A 17,277-nucleotide genomic window follows, 5' to 3' on the forward strand; every position below is an offset into this window, starting at 1 on the left:
TGATTAAAATCAAAAGTTGTACGTGTTAACATTAGTTCATGCACCGTGGAGTAACATGAACTAGCAACAAACAGCTGGATTTGTATTAACTAGTGTTAAGAAAGATTAAAAAATACAGTAACACATGTTTTGCTTATGGTTAGTTCATGTTAGTTAATAATTTACATTAACTAATGAAACCTTATTGTAATGGGTTACCATATATATATATCAAACAAAAAAAATCTGTACCTAACAATTAGTATTTTCAGCTACAAAAAAACAATGAACAATTTGGTAACATATATATTGTTGTCAATCCACTGTATATTAACAGTTAACAGACGATTACGCTCCTTTTTAAGAAAAAAAAATATGCAGATTTTTATTGAATGTGTCAATTTATGTGAATTTGAGTGAGTATTTGTCAATTTAGTACAGTATGTTCATATCTAAAAGGTTCATACTACAGGATAGCGAGCTATGGAATTTAATTACCCCTTTCTCAATTTCTACACCGAAATGCACACAAAATGTAAATTTGCAATAATTCAATTTTAATAAAAAACGTGAAACGTGAAAAGATATCTTTCACTCTACTTTTCTTGATCTTTGACAATTTAATTTCAATAATTTGACACTGCCAATGCTTAAAACAAATGTACCGTAAAATTGAAACCAATGAAGAATCAGCATTTTGCCAGAAAAATCCAAAGTAACATACTAGACATTTTAAGTGTTTTTCCAGGGAATCAAACCCATGACCTTGGGGTTGCTGTCGCCACGCTCTACCAGTTACACACCCCAACATGAATGTGATTATTGATCGTATTGTGCCATGAACGAATTGTGGCATTTTCTTTATTATTTGTGTGTTCTTGTTGTAACCAAGGCCATGTAGTAGAGAGAGAGAGAGAGAGAAAAACATAATTGGGAAAAAAACACACATTATATACCCTCAATGAGTTACGAACAACATTTCATTTTCACTTCAGCATCAACCATAAAAAAAGCCACACACACACACACACACACCAGCAAAACAAAGATGTGGCCCTCTACATGGGAGAAAAGCTCTGAGGCATCAGGGCAAGAGTTGCAGTGCGGCACAGATCAGGGTGGACCGACAGAGGTCAGACAGACAGAAACTCATCTGGGGGAGGCAGACGCAGAGTTACGCCCCTGTTACAACCCCTCCATTTTTCACTTCTCAATCTCAGCGATTGGAGAGCTGAGAGAATAGAGCGGGAAAGTGTAGCAGCATCCATCTCTCCACCACACTCCCTCACGGCTACTTTACACAATTTATGAGACACATAGCACAGAAACGAGAGAAAGAGAGAGAGAGAACAGGAGATGAAATCACATGCAAGTCTTGATCCAAATCTGGTATTGATTGGAATAGTGAATGGGTCCATAAAAAAAAAAAAAAAAAACTAATACATAAAATATTATGACCTTTTACAGCTAAATTGAAATTGACTACAATGGTGAGCGATAGCATTATGCATAAAAACCTGCTGCGGCGGTTGTCCTTCACTTTAATGGTGTCTGAAATGGGCCGATGCTGTTGATTTCTTGAGTGTGAGACTCTTTGTGGGACGGCGAGTAAAACTGCAGGTCTAGACTAGAGCGCTAATTCACAGCACAAGATCAGTAGGATCATGTCTATACAACTAGACAAGCAAAAAGCATTGCCACCTTCTAAGTCTTTCTGGGAGAGGGGGAATAAAAGCGAGCAAATCCATTATTATTAGATAATAGAAACTTAAATCTGTGTTTAATCATGTTTTTGGATATGGAGACAAAGAGACCACAGGAGAATTATAGCATCGCTAGGAAATGTACTGGAGACCAGTGGTTTTAACACATACATGTATGCTCTTTATAATATTGCACACAATAATTTTTGGGTGCCTGACATGAAATAAAAAAAAAGTGCTGTGATGTGATATAACTAAAAAAAAAATATTAAAACTTTTTCCGATTCTTTTGAAATTATTAAATATGCAGAAAGCACATTTAACATATTTATAACATATTTGGCATATTTATACTGTTAAATGTCACACTTGAAAGCATAACTACAGTGTCATTTAAAAAAGAACATTTGAAGGTAAAGTGTGATGAAATATGCTAGTTACATGATCGAAAATAGACATGTACATCTGAACCTACATTTATTTAAATGAATGATCACAAAAGAATGGTGTGCACTTCTTTTTCTCCATTTCATTTTATATGACTTTACATTTCACCACCTAGAAATAAAATGATTATCAATGATACAGATCATTTTTCACCCTTTGTCGGTAGAGCACAGTAATTTTATCTCAACTATTTATTCTAAATATAAAGTTCATTTATCCGTTTATTGCATTGACCACATGAATGATGATACGTGGATGCAAGACCGCAATCAGCTTCAAGCGAAAACATTTCAAATATAAGGATCTGAGAACACACAACAGAATAAATCAGCTTTGCTCTAAAGGTATTTGGCAGTTGGACAAACCACATACACACACACACTATAAAGCACCAAATGCGGGCATTTATTTTCGGCCTGTGGATCCCAAGCAAGCCATATCCCCTGCAGTGCCTGGGCTCTGTAGTTATGCTTACAACACTCCATCATGCAGCCATCATATCCAGAACGCCTTAATTACTGCTGCCATTTTGACTGAGCACCCTCCTCACCCTCCAAATGAATAACACCATCAATGTTTAATAAGGGTCCTGCTCTAATCAAAGACACAGGCACACACCTCTCACTCAAATACACATGCGTGCACATACACTCACCCCCGAATATACACATAGCCTGCAGTTCCAAACATAATCATAAACTCAGCTGGTCACGCACAGAGGGAACCCAACATTAATATGGCCACAGGCTATGAAACAAGGGGAGGTGGAGGAAGGGAGAGTGAGAGAATATGTTCAGAATGGCATATTACAATACTAGCTATTTACTATGTTTGCAGTGTGTATACAACAGTTCTGTATGCATGGAAAGGATGATCTGCAAAATATTAAGGAATAGCAATCACAATCATTTTTAAGTGTGACAAATTAGACCTACCAAAGTCATATTACTTGATATATTAGAAAATAATAGATATGTCTACTTGTATACCATATAGGCACGTAGACATTTAAATGAAAAATGTATCTTATGCTCAACAAAAAATAATATTTTTAATTTGAATATATTTTAAAATGTGATTTATTCCTGTATTATTCCAGCATTATTACTCCAGTCTTCTAATATGCTGATTTGTTGCTCAATAATTTAAAATCAATGTTGAACAGTTGTGCTGCTTAAACTGTGATTCAGTTTATTTTATCGATGATCAAAAGAACTGCATTTACTTGACATATAATCATTTGTAATATTATGTCTGTACTGTCACTTTTGTTCAGTTTAATGCATCCTCGTTGAATAGAAGTATTCAATTATTTAAAAAGACAGCAACAACTACCAACACAACTTTTGGAGGGTACCGCATACTACAATAGAGATATTAATAAATTGATTTGGATTCAATGAAATCCAGGAAACATATGGGCGAATCATTAGGTTGCCATTTTACAACATTGGACGTTTTCAAAAAAATTTCTTCCATGTGCATCGAAGGGTGAGTTGAAACTCATTATAATATGCAAAACTGTTATCCATTCACAGCAGTGGGCATTCACTTCCAAGTCTTCAGTGCGAGACGCCTATAAAAACCCAACATTTTTCAGTTAGGCTCAAAACTAGGGTACAAAATAGCCTATTACTTATTCATTTTGATGTTTTTGAATGCAAAAACCAAGCGAACGTCATAAGTTGACCTCAGACAACAATATAATAAAATTTAAAAAGCCAGTTCATGACCCCTTTAATGTCAATATTTTTCAATGGGTCTTAAAACATGGACATAAGAGAAAAACCACTGACGTAGCATATTGTTTGAAACGTTTATTGCAGATTTGAAAAATGATTATAATAAAAAAAAATACCAGATCGTATACAGTGTAGTATACATGCACACCATGCAGTAAGCAGTGAGAAGGGTTCAAAAGAAGGGGAGAGAAGTGGTGGGCGGCAGCGGGAATCAAATAAGGGCACTGGCTCTCCGGATAGCGTTTCCTCTGATAAGCTGAACCACAGCACCTGGTGACTAAGAAAGGCTTAATTTGCACTCTGCTCTTTCCCTCACAGAAGCTCATTCTACAGGAGTGTTACAAGAGAAAGTTCAATAAAGGGTAAAGATATTTATTTTCTCTCTCTCCTAGTGGCAGGGGAGCACGGCATTAACTACAGCCAATGGTATCGATTCCCTTGGGTCAGCGGCGTGTCTCGGTGTAACTGCGACGAGGGGGGGAATTTAGTGTTCGGCAGCGAAACAATAAGAGTTGCGATTTTATCTATTAATTTCATATACTCAAGTGACTGGGTAGTTGGCCGGCATCCCACGGAGCCTGAGAGATATTAAATGAATGGAGTCGTTAATAACAAACTAAGGGACCTTGCCGTAGTTAGATAGTTCAAAACTATCGGTCCTCATCATGTTGTTCTAATCTCATATGACTTCTGAACTTCTGTAGAACATTAAAGGAGAAATTTAGCAGAATGTTAACTTTTTCAGAGTTTTTTTTTTTAATTGCCAGTCTCCGCCAGCGTTTTTGATATTTTCACAAAAAACACATTGTCCCCAAAAAAATTTGTTGTATGAATATCTGAACATGCAATATCAAAAGAAAGAACAGAGCATGCGCTTAAAAAAAAGCTTAATGCGTTCTTTTTGAATGTCAGAAAAATCATGTTTCTTTTTTTTTTTTTACTAAGACTACAAGGTGCTATTAGAAGATGTGTAATAGCGAGTCTAAACAGTCTGGTCACCATTCACTTTTATAATATGGAAAACCGTAGCATGAACATTCTGTTAAACATCTCCTTTTGTGTTTCACAGAAGAAATAAAGACATAAGGGTTTGGAACAACATGAGCGTGAGTAAATGATGACAGAATTAGGCAGAAACACGCACACCATGTGATATGTGAAGAAGATCTCAGTTCTTTTATCCTCCATCTCACCGCATTCACATCTCTCTGTTCATCTAGTCACCCCGCAGTGAACAGTTTCCCCTCTTTGTCTCGACAAAACCCCCTGCCAGGTCTGAGGGCGGCCTCCCTCTCTGTCTATTAACCGTTGTGTGCTGGAGAGAAACTTCAGGTCAGCAGATCTTAAGAGATGGATAAATGATGGTTTAAAGCTGAAGGGGCACACATAAATCCAACAGGCATGTCTGCTTTGGACAATACAGACACAGACATCAAGAGAAACACCGAAGAGAGCCATAAGGCACAGAGCAATCTATTCCTTCATCTTTGAAATGGACCAAAAAACACTGTCGGTCCTAAAAAGCAAGACGTGCTGCTGATTTACACACTGTAAAACGAGAGACATCAATTTCTGACCTGGAGAGCAGCAGAGCAGGACATAAACGCTGGAATCAACACACAAACACACACCGAGTGCGTATGTCAAACACACTGAGGGCCGTCGGGGGGAATCTTGATGTAATCCCCCAATTTGATTCAGAGAAGCTCATTAGGTTGATAATCGGCATTCTTCTGTCAATCACACGCTCCCAAATCAAAAATCAATTCAATTCAAGCACTCTTTATCATGCCTGTTTAACACACATTATTACCGTATTATCCCAGGCCAACAACGAGAGCTTGAGTGGGTAAGCACACCTGAGAAACCAGAAGAAGAAAAGACATTGTAATCTGAATTCACTAAACATCAAAACGCTGAGGACACAATGATGCTTGAGAGATATGGTATGAAAGGTCATGCAACACACCGAGGCATGATTAAACTCACAATATATGCCAGCCTCAAACACATCATAAGCTATGTTGTCTAAATTTGTGAAAAAAAGAAAAAGAAAAAAGAAAATACTTTTCTCAAGTGCTACTTTTTAATGAGTCAGTCAAAAAGATTTCCTGGCCCTAAACTATCCAACAAATCAGCATTAAATCTGTTAGTGTCAAATGGAATAATTCAATCATTCGCATCAGATGAAAGAAAGTCCACCCTTATTTCCGCAACCTGCTTTTGAAATATGACCCACTTCATTCGGCAAGAAAGACGAGCAATTGTGAAGAGGACCACAAGGCTGCGGACGCTGTAATGGACATATCCATGTTTGGACAAGGAGAGGAAAGGACCAAACCTATCAATTTCCCACAACTCTCCCCTCGAGTAATTTTGCGACAGGCTTTGGCGGTCTAATTGGTAGACATTTTCAGAAATTAAATTTGACAACAAAAGATAGCAAGCAATGACAGGCCGGCTCCTGCGCTCCCTAAGCAGAAGTGACGGCACTTTTTAGATGTCATCTGCAATCGAGGAAATAATTTGAAGTATTTTGGCTGGTGTAACATTATTTAGACAGGCCATCAATGTTCTGCGACCCCTCCCGAGTCCTCTCGTTTGCAGGTGAAGCTCAATTTGTGCCTGGACTGTTTCATTAAAACACCAATCACACCGGCTAAGCCTTTGTACTGCAGGCAGAGTGCATTCTGGGTAGGCAAACCTGTGTCTAAGAATAAGACGGTAATCAAGTCTTCTATCCTCACTTCTAAAATTGTGCCTCAGAAAAAAAAAAGGTGTAAAATGAAAGAAAATAAAGCATTTCCCTTTCAGTCCAATCAAGCTGAGATGGAATAATGAGGAGAATATAATTTAAATCAATCTGTGATTTCTGCTTTTTAGAAATAAGCTTTCATATCCTCCTGTTTCCAAAAACAGAACGGCACAGTATGCAGTGGCATGACTTGTTGCTAAGCTACAAGATGCATCTAGAAGAAACCGCTAAGTGAATGCTTTGTGTGAGCGCACACACGTGCGCTTTTGAGTGTGCACGCTTTTTTTTCTCCTATACGTGCTTCAATGGGAGAGAGATGTGGAATTGCTTTTCTTCAATGAGTGACAGGCAGGAAGTTCTTGAACAAATATGAGAGGAGGAAATGCAGAATGAAAAAGGGGAAAATAGAATGAGGGAAGTGCTTTGAGAGGAAGAGAAAAGATCAGGGGCGGAACGCATGAGTAGCACTTGTCCGGTTCTCCAGATTAGGCCAGATGAATCATAAGGACCCAGAGAACCCACAGACCAGAAGAAACTTCCTCTATACGCTTTTATTCTCAGTCTTTCATCGTCTATTCATGTGGAGTCTGAACTTTAGGGCACACACACAAAAACTGCACAAAAAGATTTCAAAACGAACAATGAACCTCTATGAACTTTACATCGTTTTTTTTTTAGGCGAAACCAGCTTTACTTCTTTGAATGCTGATCAATTCATTCAGGTTTTCAACTTATTTAGCAAAACAAAACAAAAAGTTGCCATCAGAGAAAGTGCAAATCTTTGGTAAATTAAAAAAAATCTATCTATCTATCTATCTATCTATCTATCTATCTATCTATCTATCTATCTATCTATCTATCTATCTATCTATCTATCTATCTATCTATCTATCTATCCATCCATCCATCCATCCATCCATCCATCCATCCATCCATCCATCCATCCATCCATCCATCCATCCATCCATCCATCCATCCATCCATCCATCCATCCATCCATCCATCCATCTATTGTATACGTGTTTGTACATTTCAATAAAATATTACAGTAAGTCCATTTTTTTAATCTAAGTTAGTTGTCAATTTGGCCTTTTCTAACACAGTTACCTACATTTCTTTCAGACACATTGGAAACACATTAAATCCTCATTGAGGGAGAGATGGTGAATGAGAGAGCCAGAGAAGCGGTGTCAGGACAGGGAAGGGTTTGCAGATACGGGGAGACACTTAAGGGAGCGGGCTGGCACTCTTTAAAAGCAGCCGAGCGCGCCTGCAGCTCTCATTCAGCTCAGCAGAATGGCTGATTAATTAACGGGCAGAAAAGCACTCCAGCACTCACACAACCAACACTAAAAGCTTTTCTTTCTCCATCTAGTGATTTCTATAATTATTTTGATGGTGAGGCTGCGCTCCAGGCCCCAAGAAAGCAGGGAAGGAGGAGGTGGAAGGTACATGTGGAGATAGGGAGGGGAAAGAGTGGCTCTAACAGTGTGGCTTTTTTGGGGGCCAAATTTTTCAATGAGGTATCTGGGCACAATGGCTGCTGATGGGGGACGCAAGTAGACATTGGTAACCTGTGGAGTAGCTCTTGATGGGTTTGCACTGACCCTGGCGGGGTTACATTGAGGATTGGAGGACTGTTTGCTTAGTGCAGTGTGGGGGCTATTGTTCTCGAGCACATCCAGGACACGGCATTCAAACGGCGAGGTAGAGTGCCGAGACCTTGTAGACCATTTCTTCCTCTTATCTAACCGATTCCCCACTTTATCCTCATATGTTTGTCTATAAAAGTGTTTTTGGAGATGTGGAAGGAAAGGTTGCCAATCTCCCGCTCTCCGTTAGTCTATATAGAACTCAGTCGCCCCTGTGCAGATAAGCGAGTCACCTGTCTCCCCCTTCCCTCTACATCTGGAGGGAACAATGATTATTTTTTAATTGGAGCTGAGCAGAGCTCTGGAGAGTCTGGTTGTTATAGTAACTTTCTGTGTCGAGTGTGGCGGGTCTCTACAGAGCTGAAGGAGCAGTTCGTTTCTTCACACAGCCATTGCCAAATAGCTCCCGCTCCCTTCTCTCTCATAAGGAGAACCTCAAGAGCCCCTCACTCTTTTCTCTCACCACATTCCCCACATCCTTCACCTGCCCAGAGGAGAGAAAGAACGGAGAGAAGGAAACAAATGCCTTTGGTATTGGCTGTTTAAATGATATGTGATTTATGTCTCACAATAATTGAAATAAATAAAATTTATTGTGATGACAAAGCCGAATTTTCAGTTCCATTACTCCAGTCTTTAGTGTCACATGATCCTTCAGAAATAATCCAGATAATGATAATATCCAGATAATTAATGCAAACTCTTATATGTCATTGACACTTAAACCATGCACTACGAAGTTTCTTAATGCTACTGGGGAGTAGCTCAGTTATATTTACTTGCCAATGCCAATTTTAATTGCTTTTGTTACTTATTGAGTGGACCCAGGAAATACTAACGTAGAGGGATGTAGCTTAAGAAATTTTCCTTTCCTTTCCATTTAAACCTCAGCTTCAAAACGTCTACATCAAGTGTAATTGCATCTGAAAGATGCACTACAAGTCTGGTCTTGCCTTCAGAGACTAAATCAGTTCACAGGTTAAAATTGTGCTATACATAACTGTACTGAAAGAAGAGACAAAAACTGAGAGAAAAAAAATATCATGCACACAATCTTTTACAGCAATACGATTCTAGCAGAACAGTCAGTTTAATTTATTAAATAATTGAAATATGATATAATGTACTACACAGACATAGTTCAATGTAAAGCACCCTCTACAGTCTGTCAAGGACATGTATGGAAACAAAGTCGCAAAAACAGGTCATTAACACTGCATACATTTGCATACATATCAAAGTTATTCACAGTCTTTGCGAGCAAAGTTATCTTTCACTCACCCTTATGTAGTTCAAAACTTGTAAGACTTTATTTCTAATGTGAATCATAACAAATTATATTGTTAGAGGTTTTTATCTCCATACAATGAAAAGTAATATGTTGCAGTGTTGTTTTAGACACCATAGACTTTCATTGTACGGACACAAAAGTTCTGCAGAAGAAATGGTTTTGAATGACACACGAGTAACTGACTATATTTCCAGTTCTGGGTGAACTTGAAGGGTCAAAAGAAGATTAAAATGGTCTTAAGAAGCTTTAAAAAATAAGTACTTTATATTTTATTATAAGTGGACATGCTACAAAGAGTACAATACGATGTTTTAAGTCACCATGACATCAAATTTTTGCATCCCTCATTATCTTTAATCAAAATAACTTCCCCTCCCTCTTCTTTGATATGTTTTCTGGCACGAGAATGGGACAACCTGTCCTTCTCAAGAAGACATAACAAAAACAGCAAATGACAACCATCCAACAATCCAATCATTTCCACATGGTCAAAATCAAGTCCTGCCCTACATCGTTTCCTGTTAAAGAAGCTGTTTCACTAGGATATACATCAAAAAAGAGAAGAAAACACAATCACAACTCCCGTTTCATGTCAACTTTAAACAATCCATAAGGTAATATATATATATATACTGTATATACATACTGTAATAAAACAGTCTAGATGCAGAGAATCCTGTTGCACTTCACCACTGACCATCCAGTACAAGCCACTACACATATTGAGAGACTTTTTATGACAGTGGTGGGCATCAGGCTGCGTGTTAAACTGCCTGTCCGTCTAAATAACCGAGCCGTTTTAATGACTCTCAGAGGATGCTTTTAAATCAGACACAGGCCATACAACAGAGCAACTCTCCCGTTTAACAAACTCTTCAAATGACACGAGAGCGTGCTCACGCTGACTCCAGAGTCACTGATGCTATTCTCATTCACAATTTACCCATCAGCAGCCTATCAGCGTGAATTCACTCAAAATACTCCCCCTTATGCAGGGCAGAAATGAATATGCAGCGCTATTCAAACTCACACCGCGTGGCAGAGTGCAAAAAGATAACAGTGGGGAAATAAACCAGACTATTTTTCAATACTGAAGCTATCGGAGACACACGGCCACAGAGTCAGACATTGTAAGGTTGTACAGACTAGTTAACTAGTCCACTTTATTGCTCTGCCATGACGCTTTAAGCTTGACGTTGACTAGCCGCTGATCATGGCCTATAGAGGGCGCAACAGGATAGTAAATCTTTGAAGTCCACTTTTACGCTCCATATATTTCATTAGTTAAAGGCACACTATGCAAGAATTTAGTTTAATATAACAGATTCAATGTAATTGCGGTGGTAAACAAACTCAAATAGGGCGAATCATCCTGTTAGTAAAGCTTGGGGGGGACGCCGTTGGAAAAACCATCAATGCAAGTTTGAGAGGAGCGCACCCGACAAATCTTGCGAGAATGACAACATGCTTTACGACAACGACGTCACACACATAAACAACAACATTTGAAGGACGAAGACACTTTTCAGACGTGATACATCAATGCGATACGTCAATGATACGTCTCGACAATGGAAAAAGCTAAGAAAACGCGGTCGGAAGAGACTAGGAAAAGGAAAAGAGAATCTGACCACGTGTGGAACCGGACAAGAGTCCGAATCGGTCGGGCTTTCACTCGCCGTGAGCTAAAAAAGCAGAACTGGATGCAAGAGTGATGCTGACCTGGATGTGTAAAAGCGCCCCCTACCATATAACAGTGTGATTTATCAATAAAATTGCTTAGAAACTGAAAAGTTCTAGCATATATTTCTTAGTCACTAAATCCCACAGCTTTACTATTACTAGAGAGACGCTGCCAGGTAGAATTAATTCACATGCAAATGCTCTCTCATGCATTCATTTAAATGTAATCTTTACTGTGCTACATTATCTATTTGATTTATAATGATCAGAAATCTGTGAGGAATATAACGCCCCAAAGACAAAATAACTGTTACAAATAAGCTGTTATGTAGGAGCGCTGTTTCATATCCCATTGCTCTGCACAGAACAAACCACAATCAAGTCTCAGCTCAAGGTTCAGGCTTATTTGTTCATTAATCACGTCATCAGCGACTAGTCAACATCAACTCCATTTTAATCACATGAATGTCATTCGACCCCAGATAGCTACTACACCTTTGTCTCCATGTGGCATGCATCCTTCCCTTCAAGTTTCCTTATGACATCTTCACCCAACTACTGTATCTGACCAAAAACTGACCCATCATACAGAGACATTCCTGTTTTAAACGAATCTCCTTGTGACTCAAGGAAAATGGACATTCAGATATACATAATGTACAGGAACATGCCAGTTACTTTTGCATCATGCATAAGAGAGAAGTTTTCACTTGTATTTGTCAGTGAAAAACATAAGTTATATGTGCGATTCATTTAAAAAAGGAACTTAAATTGAACTTATCTAAATTCCAAGGCTAATGTACTTACTTCACCATAGGTGGACGCCACTGAAACATATATTGATATATTTCTGATGCTCAATCAAAAGAGTAGAAGTGCCACACGGCAGTGTCAGAGCTGAAGACTGAGCTTGTGTGTCCAACAGGAATGAGAGAATCAATATTAGAGCAGCTACTCTGTCTTCAGGTTATGAGAATTACGAATCAAGGCGAGGAAGAACTTGTTATTAAAGTGTGTTATTAGGCATTATGGGTTCTTTACGGTTGCCGAGCAACTTACTGTACTAAAATAGCATTCAAATAACAGGCATCACAGGTGTGCGTCTATCAGATATTATACAACAGATTCAAACTTGACGCATCCAATTTAGAATTGTTAAAACCAAGTAATATTATTTTTATAACAATAAAAGAAGATTGCTAGTATCTTGGCAAGTAATCTTTCTTTGTTGATGCGCAGAATGAGTAAATTCATTTGAAGCATTGGGTTTTTCAGTCTTTTTTTAATTTAGTGAATCTTTGCTTAGTAAAAGTAAGTTATTTCAACATTTTGCTGACACCAAACAATTGAAAAGAAGTGTATTTTAGACACTACAATGTGGCTATTTATTACTTGTACCACGGTGCTGTTGAATGCTTGACAAACGTTGTAAGGCGTGCAATTATTTTCAGGGAAACGCACGGCTAAAGTAGTTCCAGGCAGTTCTTGACCGCATTACAGTTCCATATTACTTCGCCAAATGATATCATTTATTTTTAAAGGTCCTAACAGACTATAACAGCAAAAGAACCAAAACCCACTGACCAAGCAAATAAATACAGTAAACAATAGGATAAAAACAAATTGTTTCCATGTTTTTTGCAACATTACGTTTTACTATGTATGGAAAGGACATTTCCTTTCTCCCACTCAAACACATACACACACAATACGGACACACTCGCAAATAAACGAGTTGTCGGCGCTGCTCTGATGATTTTTTCAGTAAAATAGTTGAACAACTTAAAAGCTACATGACATTTCTCACTAGCGAGGTAATAACGGCGCTGTTCTTGGAGCAGATAAACTGACAGTGGAGACGCAGCTGTCGAACACTGTTGAGAAACGCACAGACACTTTTCTTCAGAACTGCTTTTAGATATGAGATTAACTAATTTAATAATTGATGATCTTTAAAACAACACTGAATCAATAATGAATATATGACTTGATCTGAACAAAACCACTGTTTGAACAAAATCACTGAACAAAACCACTGTTTTAAGAACTGCAGTACAAACACTCTGTAAACAGATGAGGACTGAGAAAAATACACAAGACTGTACAATTTAACTTGAATCCTTCAGCAATCAACACAATCCCGAGGAAATCCACTCACTACATGCACTTAGGCTGGCTTAAGCAGGTTTTTTCAGCAAGGAAATATGTATATATGCATATTTACCTGTCTGCAGCAGTAGGTGGAGGGCTTCGTTGTTTGTTGACTTTGGCATACAGGCCGTCCAGAGGGTCTTCTGTGGACGGCTCTCTGCTGTGGGACACTGGGGGCGGGGGTCTCTGCGGAGAGGGGCTGCGGTTCCCGTATAGCGGTTGGGAAGGTGATACGCGCTCCCTGAAGTTGTTGATGCGGGCGTAGTTCGGGTCCAGGTCATCATCCTCCACGTCAGGTGGGGAGAACCGGTCCCGAATCTGCCGTTCCCTCAACTCCTGGTGCTTAGCCTCAATTCTTTAACATAGAATCAGTTATCGTATTTTTAGTCTGAAAGGGGGGATGTGATCTAAAATTTCAATTCTGCAAATGAGTAAACCACACAGGCAATGAGAGCGCAAATGAAAGCACTTGAACTTGAATCGTATTTACACTTTCAAGTACCGCTCCAAAAATACAATCAACTGGAAAGGTCAAGAAAGACCTTTCGGACACATCCAGCTGATTTTCCCTCTCCCTCTTTTTCCCTTTCTGTCTCTCTCAGGAGCTTCAACAGGCTCAGTCAATAAAGTCTCTCTCTGAACAAATGCCACTCTGGAACATATGGAGGAGAACAGCACGGCTCCAGCTCACACTTCACACGTTTCCAAGTCCAAATAAGCCTCGGCAAACACCACACAAAATAATGACAGCAAAAACATCCCTGCGTCTCAGCTAAATTTATCCTTTTCTCCTGTCTTTTGGCAGAATATACACGACACACCGAGAGACAGAGATAGAGAAAGGACGAGGAATCTATTGCTGTGTGCCATCTCAATAATGGACCACAACAAGCTGTCAGAGTGAATGAGATGGAAAGGGACGAAGATCTGAACCTGTGCGATAAATGTACAGTCATCCGGTCATCATCACAAAATAAACTCTGACAGGATGAACGAGACATTTTAAGTGTCTTGAATCACTTTGAAGGGATTTGTTTTGTGATAATGACCAGATTGGTTTGAGAAATTATTATATTATTAAGAAACTATAGGGAATTGATAGCCTGATCAATTTAATTTACTCATATTCATGCATTTGCCAACAGCTTCAATCTGCAGATGGTGCACTTAAGCTATACATTTTATCAGGATGTACATTAATATATTACATTTCTTGGCAACTGCAAACAGTCTTCAGTTAGTCTAATGAAACAACCCTATTATTCATCAAATTGTTAATTGTGATTATTATTTTTTAAAAATGTACTATTTATTGAGTGTATTAATACTTGTACAAACTGCAAGCATCACAACATCATTGTCACAGTTATTCATCACTGAAAGATTGCATAATATCAGAATGACTTTCAACAGATGTTGTTGGTTAAGAATATAAGTCAATCTTTCTTTTTTTTTTTTCAGATGCTATTTCAATATTTTTTTTCAATTGTGCAATGTGTTTCTGATGATGTGTTCTTGTGTCTCTTATGAGAAGTCGTCCTCTCCTCTGAGTCTTGACTCCTCCTGAATTTATTTTACTCCCAGAGGACTTTACTTGCCACTGTTTCTGTAAGGTAGCTCAAGGGATACGTAGGTAGCAATTTAGGCATCACAGTCATGGTCAAATCACAAAGGCTGTTTCTAAAGGTAGGTAGGTAGCATAATTACCAATGCCTTAAAATACTAAAAAAAAGAACTACTTAAAGTTTGCTGAGAAGGCTATCCCATAATACAGTGAGGCTATATACTATAAATATACTATATATATATATATATATATATATATATATATATATATATAATTAATTTAAAGAATTAATAATAATAAAAAAATAATAATCTAATTAAAAAAATGCACTATTGTACCTAATAAATGTGCTATGTACACTCCATTCAAAAGTTTTTAGAGCGTTTCAAATCATTCACTTACAGTATGAGGTTTCATCTCTGTTAGGATACAAGACAAGGTTTTTAGTTGTGATTCATGTGGTGTGGGGGTGTAATGACATCAGTCCTACCTTTCTCTCTCTTCCTTCATCCTCTCCAACTCCTCTTCACTCAGAATTTCTGACGTCTGCTTCTGTGCATTCATCTTCGTCTCCGTCTTGTTTTTTTCTTCTTTTTTCTTTCCAAATCTGAGAGAGAAAGAAAGAGGGGTGGTCATAGAAAGACATCACTGCATGATCACTGTTTGCAAATTACATTTATCTAGGAAAACAGCTAGTATACAGTAAATGTGTGTGTGTGTACTCTGGGGAGTTCCTAAACTGCTGTAGGGGCCAGAGCGTGTCAGTAGAGATGTTCTGTTAACATGCATCATTTCTGCACCAGTGATTGAGTCCTGCACCCGTCTCCATCTTCTTTGCTCATAGAAGGTCATTTCTCATGTGTGTTCTTGTGTCTCAAACCCACTGCCGCTCAGCCGAACAGCATCAGCGCAGTGTATCAATGTCACAGTGAGCAGAGGCCATGGCCTCCAGCTACACACACTGGGACACGTCAAAGAGCACATACACACACTGTCAGAGGAAATCACACCAGTGTCCTTTAGCAACGCACATCCGGTGCACACTCAAACACAATGATGTGATCTGATCTAAATTACACATCTGCACACAATGATCATAATATGAAAATCTTTGCAATACATTCAGCAATGGTGAAGGAGTATTTGAGCTTGACAGAGTCCTACTAAGCACTGCAGGTGGCAATTATACACGCCATGCTATCACTTAAACATAAACACAGACTCTTTTTAAATTTAAATTTCATATTTTATACATCAGGATTTTATGGCTCATATAGTGTGATATAGGAGAATATGGAGCTCATACTTGAGTAAGGAAAAAAAAAAAAACATATCTATTTATTCAGAGGCCCAAACTGAAAAAAAGCAGATGCTGATGTTTTATGGCCAAAAAGAATATCTATAAAATCTAAAGAACTATATACTATATCTCAAGAATACCATCTAAGATGATATTTAACTGCAGTAGTTTTTATTGTTGGGGTCAAAATATGTACACATTGCAAATACAATACAATGCGATGTACAAATAAATATTCCTCTAAAAGCCATGTATCATATTTGATACATTTTAACATGTTTTTCCATTACTAACAGTATAAACTATACATCAGATGACAAAAGGCATGTAACATGTTTTTTCAGTCAAGCTGTTGATCGTGTGTTTTTCTTTGTGGCTTTAGAAATTTGTGAATCAAATACAATACAGCAGGCTATCTAAAAAAGAGACATGAATGAATAAATAAGATGTGAAGGCACCAATGAATGATGAATGAATGAACGAACGAACAAAACAAAAAAGTTGAAACGAATGAAACAACAAACTAAAATGGAGGAATCACTGAACAAATTAACTAAACAGTTCAATTAGGGAGTGAATGAACAAGCAAATGAATGAACTAATTGTCTAAATAACAAACCAATTAAGGAAACAGTAAATTAATCAAGAAACCAAATAACAATCAAACAAATGAATGACAGAACAAACTAATGAAGAAATGACAGAACAAATGTAAAAATCATAAATGAGCGAACAAACAAATTAAGTATCAATGAATGAATGAACAAATGGATGAATGAACAAAGTAATGAACCAAAGAATATAACAATGAGCGCATGAAACCAAAGTAACACAGAAAATCAATTAGGGTAACAATGAATGAACAAATAAATTAATGAATGGAAAAAAAATATAAAATAATTGATGGGGGGAAAATAACAAATGGAGAAACTAAAATGCGTATAGCCAGTTTCAATCGTCTAAGGTGTGTGTATCTCTCACTCTACAGAACCTTTGAGTCATTTAAA

The 17,277-nt window shown here is 37.9% G+C and overlaps 1 protein-coding gene across 5 annotated transcripts in view; it reads right to left on the minus strand.

Moving 5' to 3' along the window:
* pard3bb (par-3 family cell polarity regulator beta b) overlaps window positions 1–17,277 on the minus strand; it is a 305,177-nt gene that overhangs the window by 49,407 nt on the left and 238,493 nt on the right. For all 5 annotated transcript variants that reach the window (XM_089133316.1, XM_089133317.1, XM_039683213.2 and 2 more), the window contains 2 exons: window positions 15,461–15,577; window positions 13,477–13,758 (listed from right to left, as the gene is read on the minus strand). In XM_089133316.1, coding sequence (XP_088989442.1) covers window positions 13,477–13,758; window positions 15,461–15,577 — 399 coding nt within the window. The remainder of the gene's footprint in view (window positions 1–13,476; window positions 13,759–15,460; window positions 15,578–17,277) is intronic.

The sequence above is a fragment of the Pimephales promelas genome, chromosome 7, assembly GCF_988280905.1.
Source record: "Pimephales promelas chromosome 7, fPimPro1.hap1.1, whole genome shotgun sequence".
In the NCBI taxonomy this organism is placed as follows: Eukaryota; Metazoa; Chordata; class Actinopteri; order Cypriniformes; family Leuciscidae; genus Pimephales; species Pimephales promelas.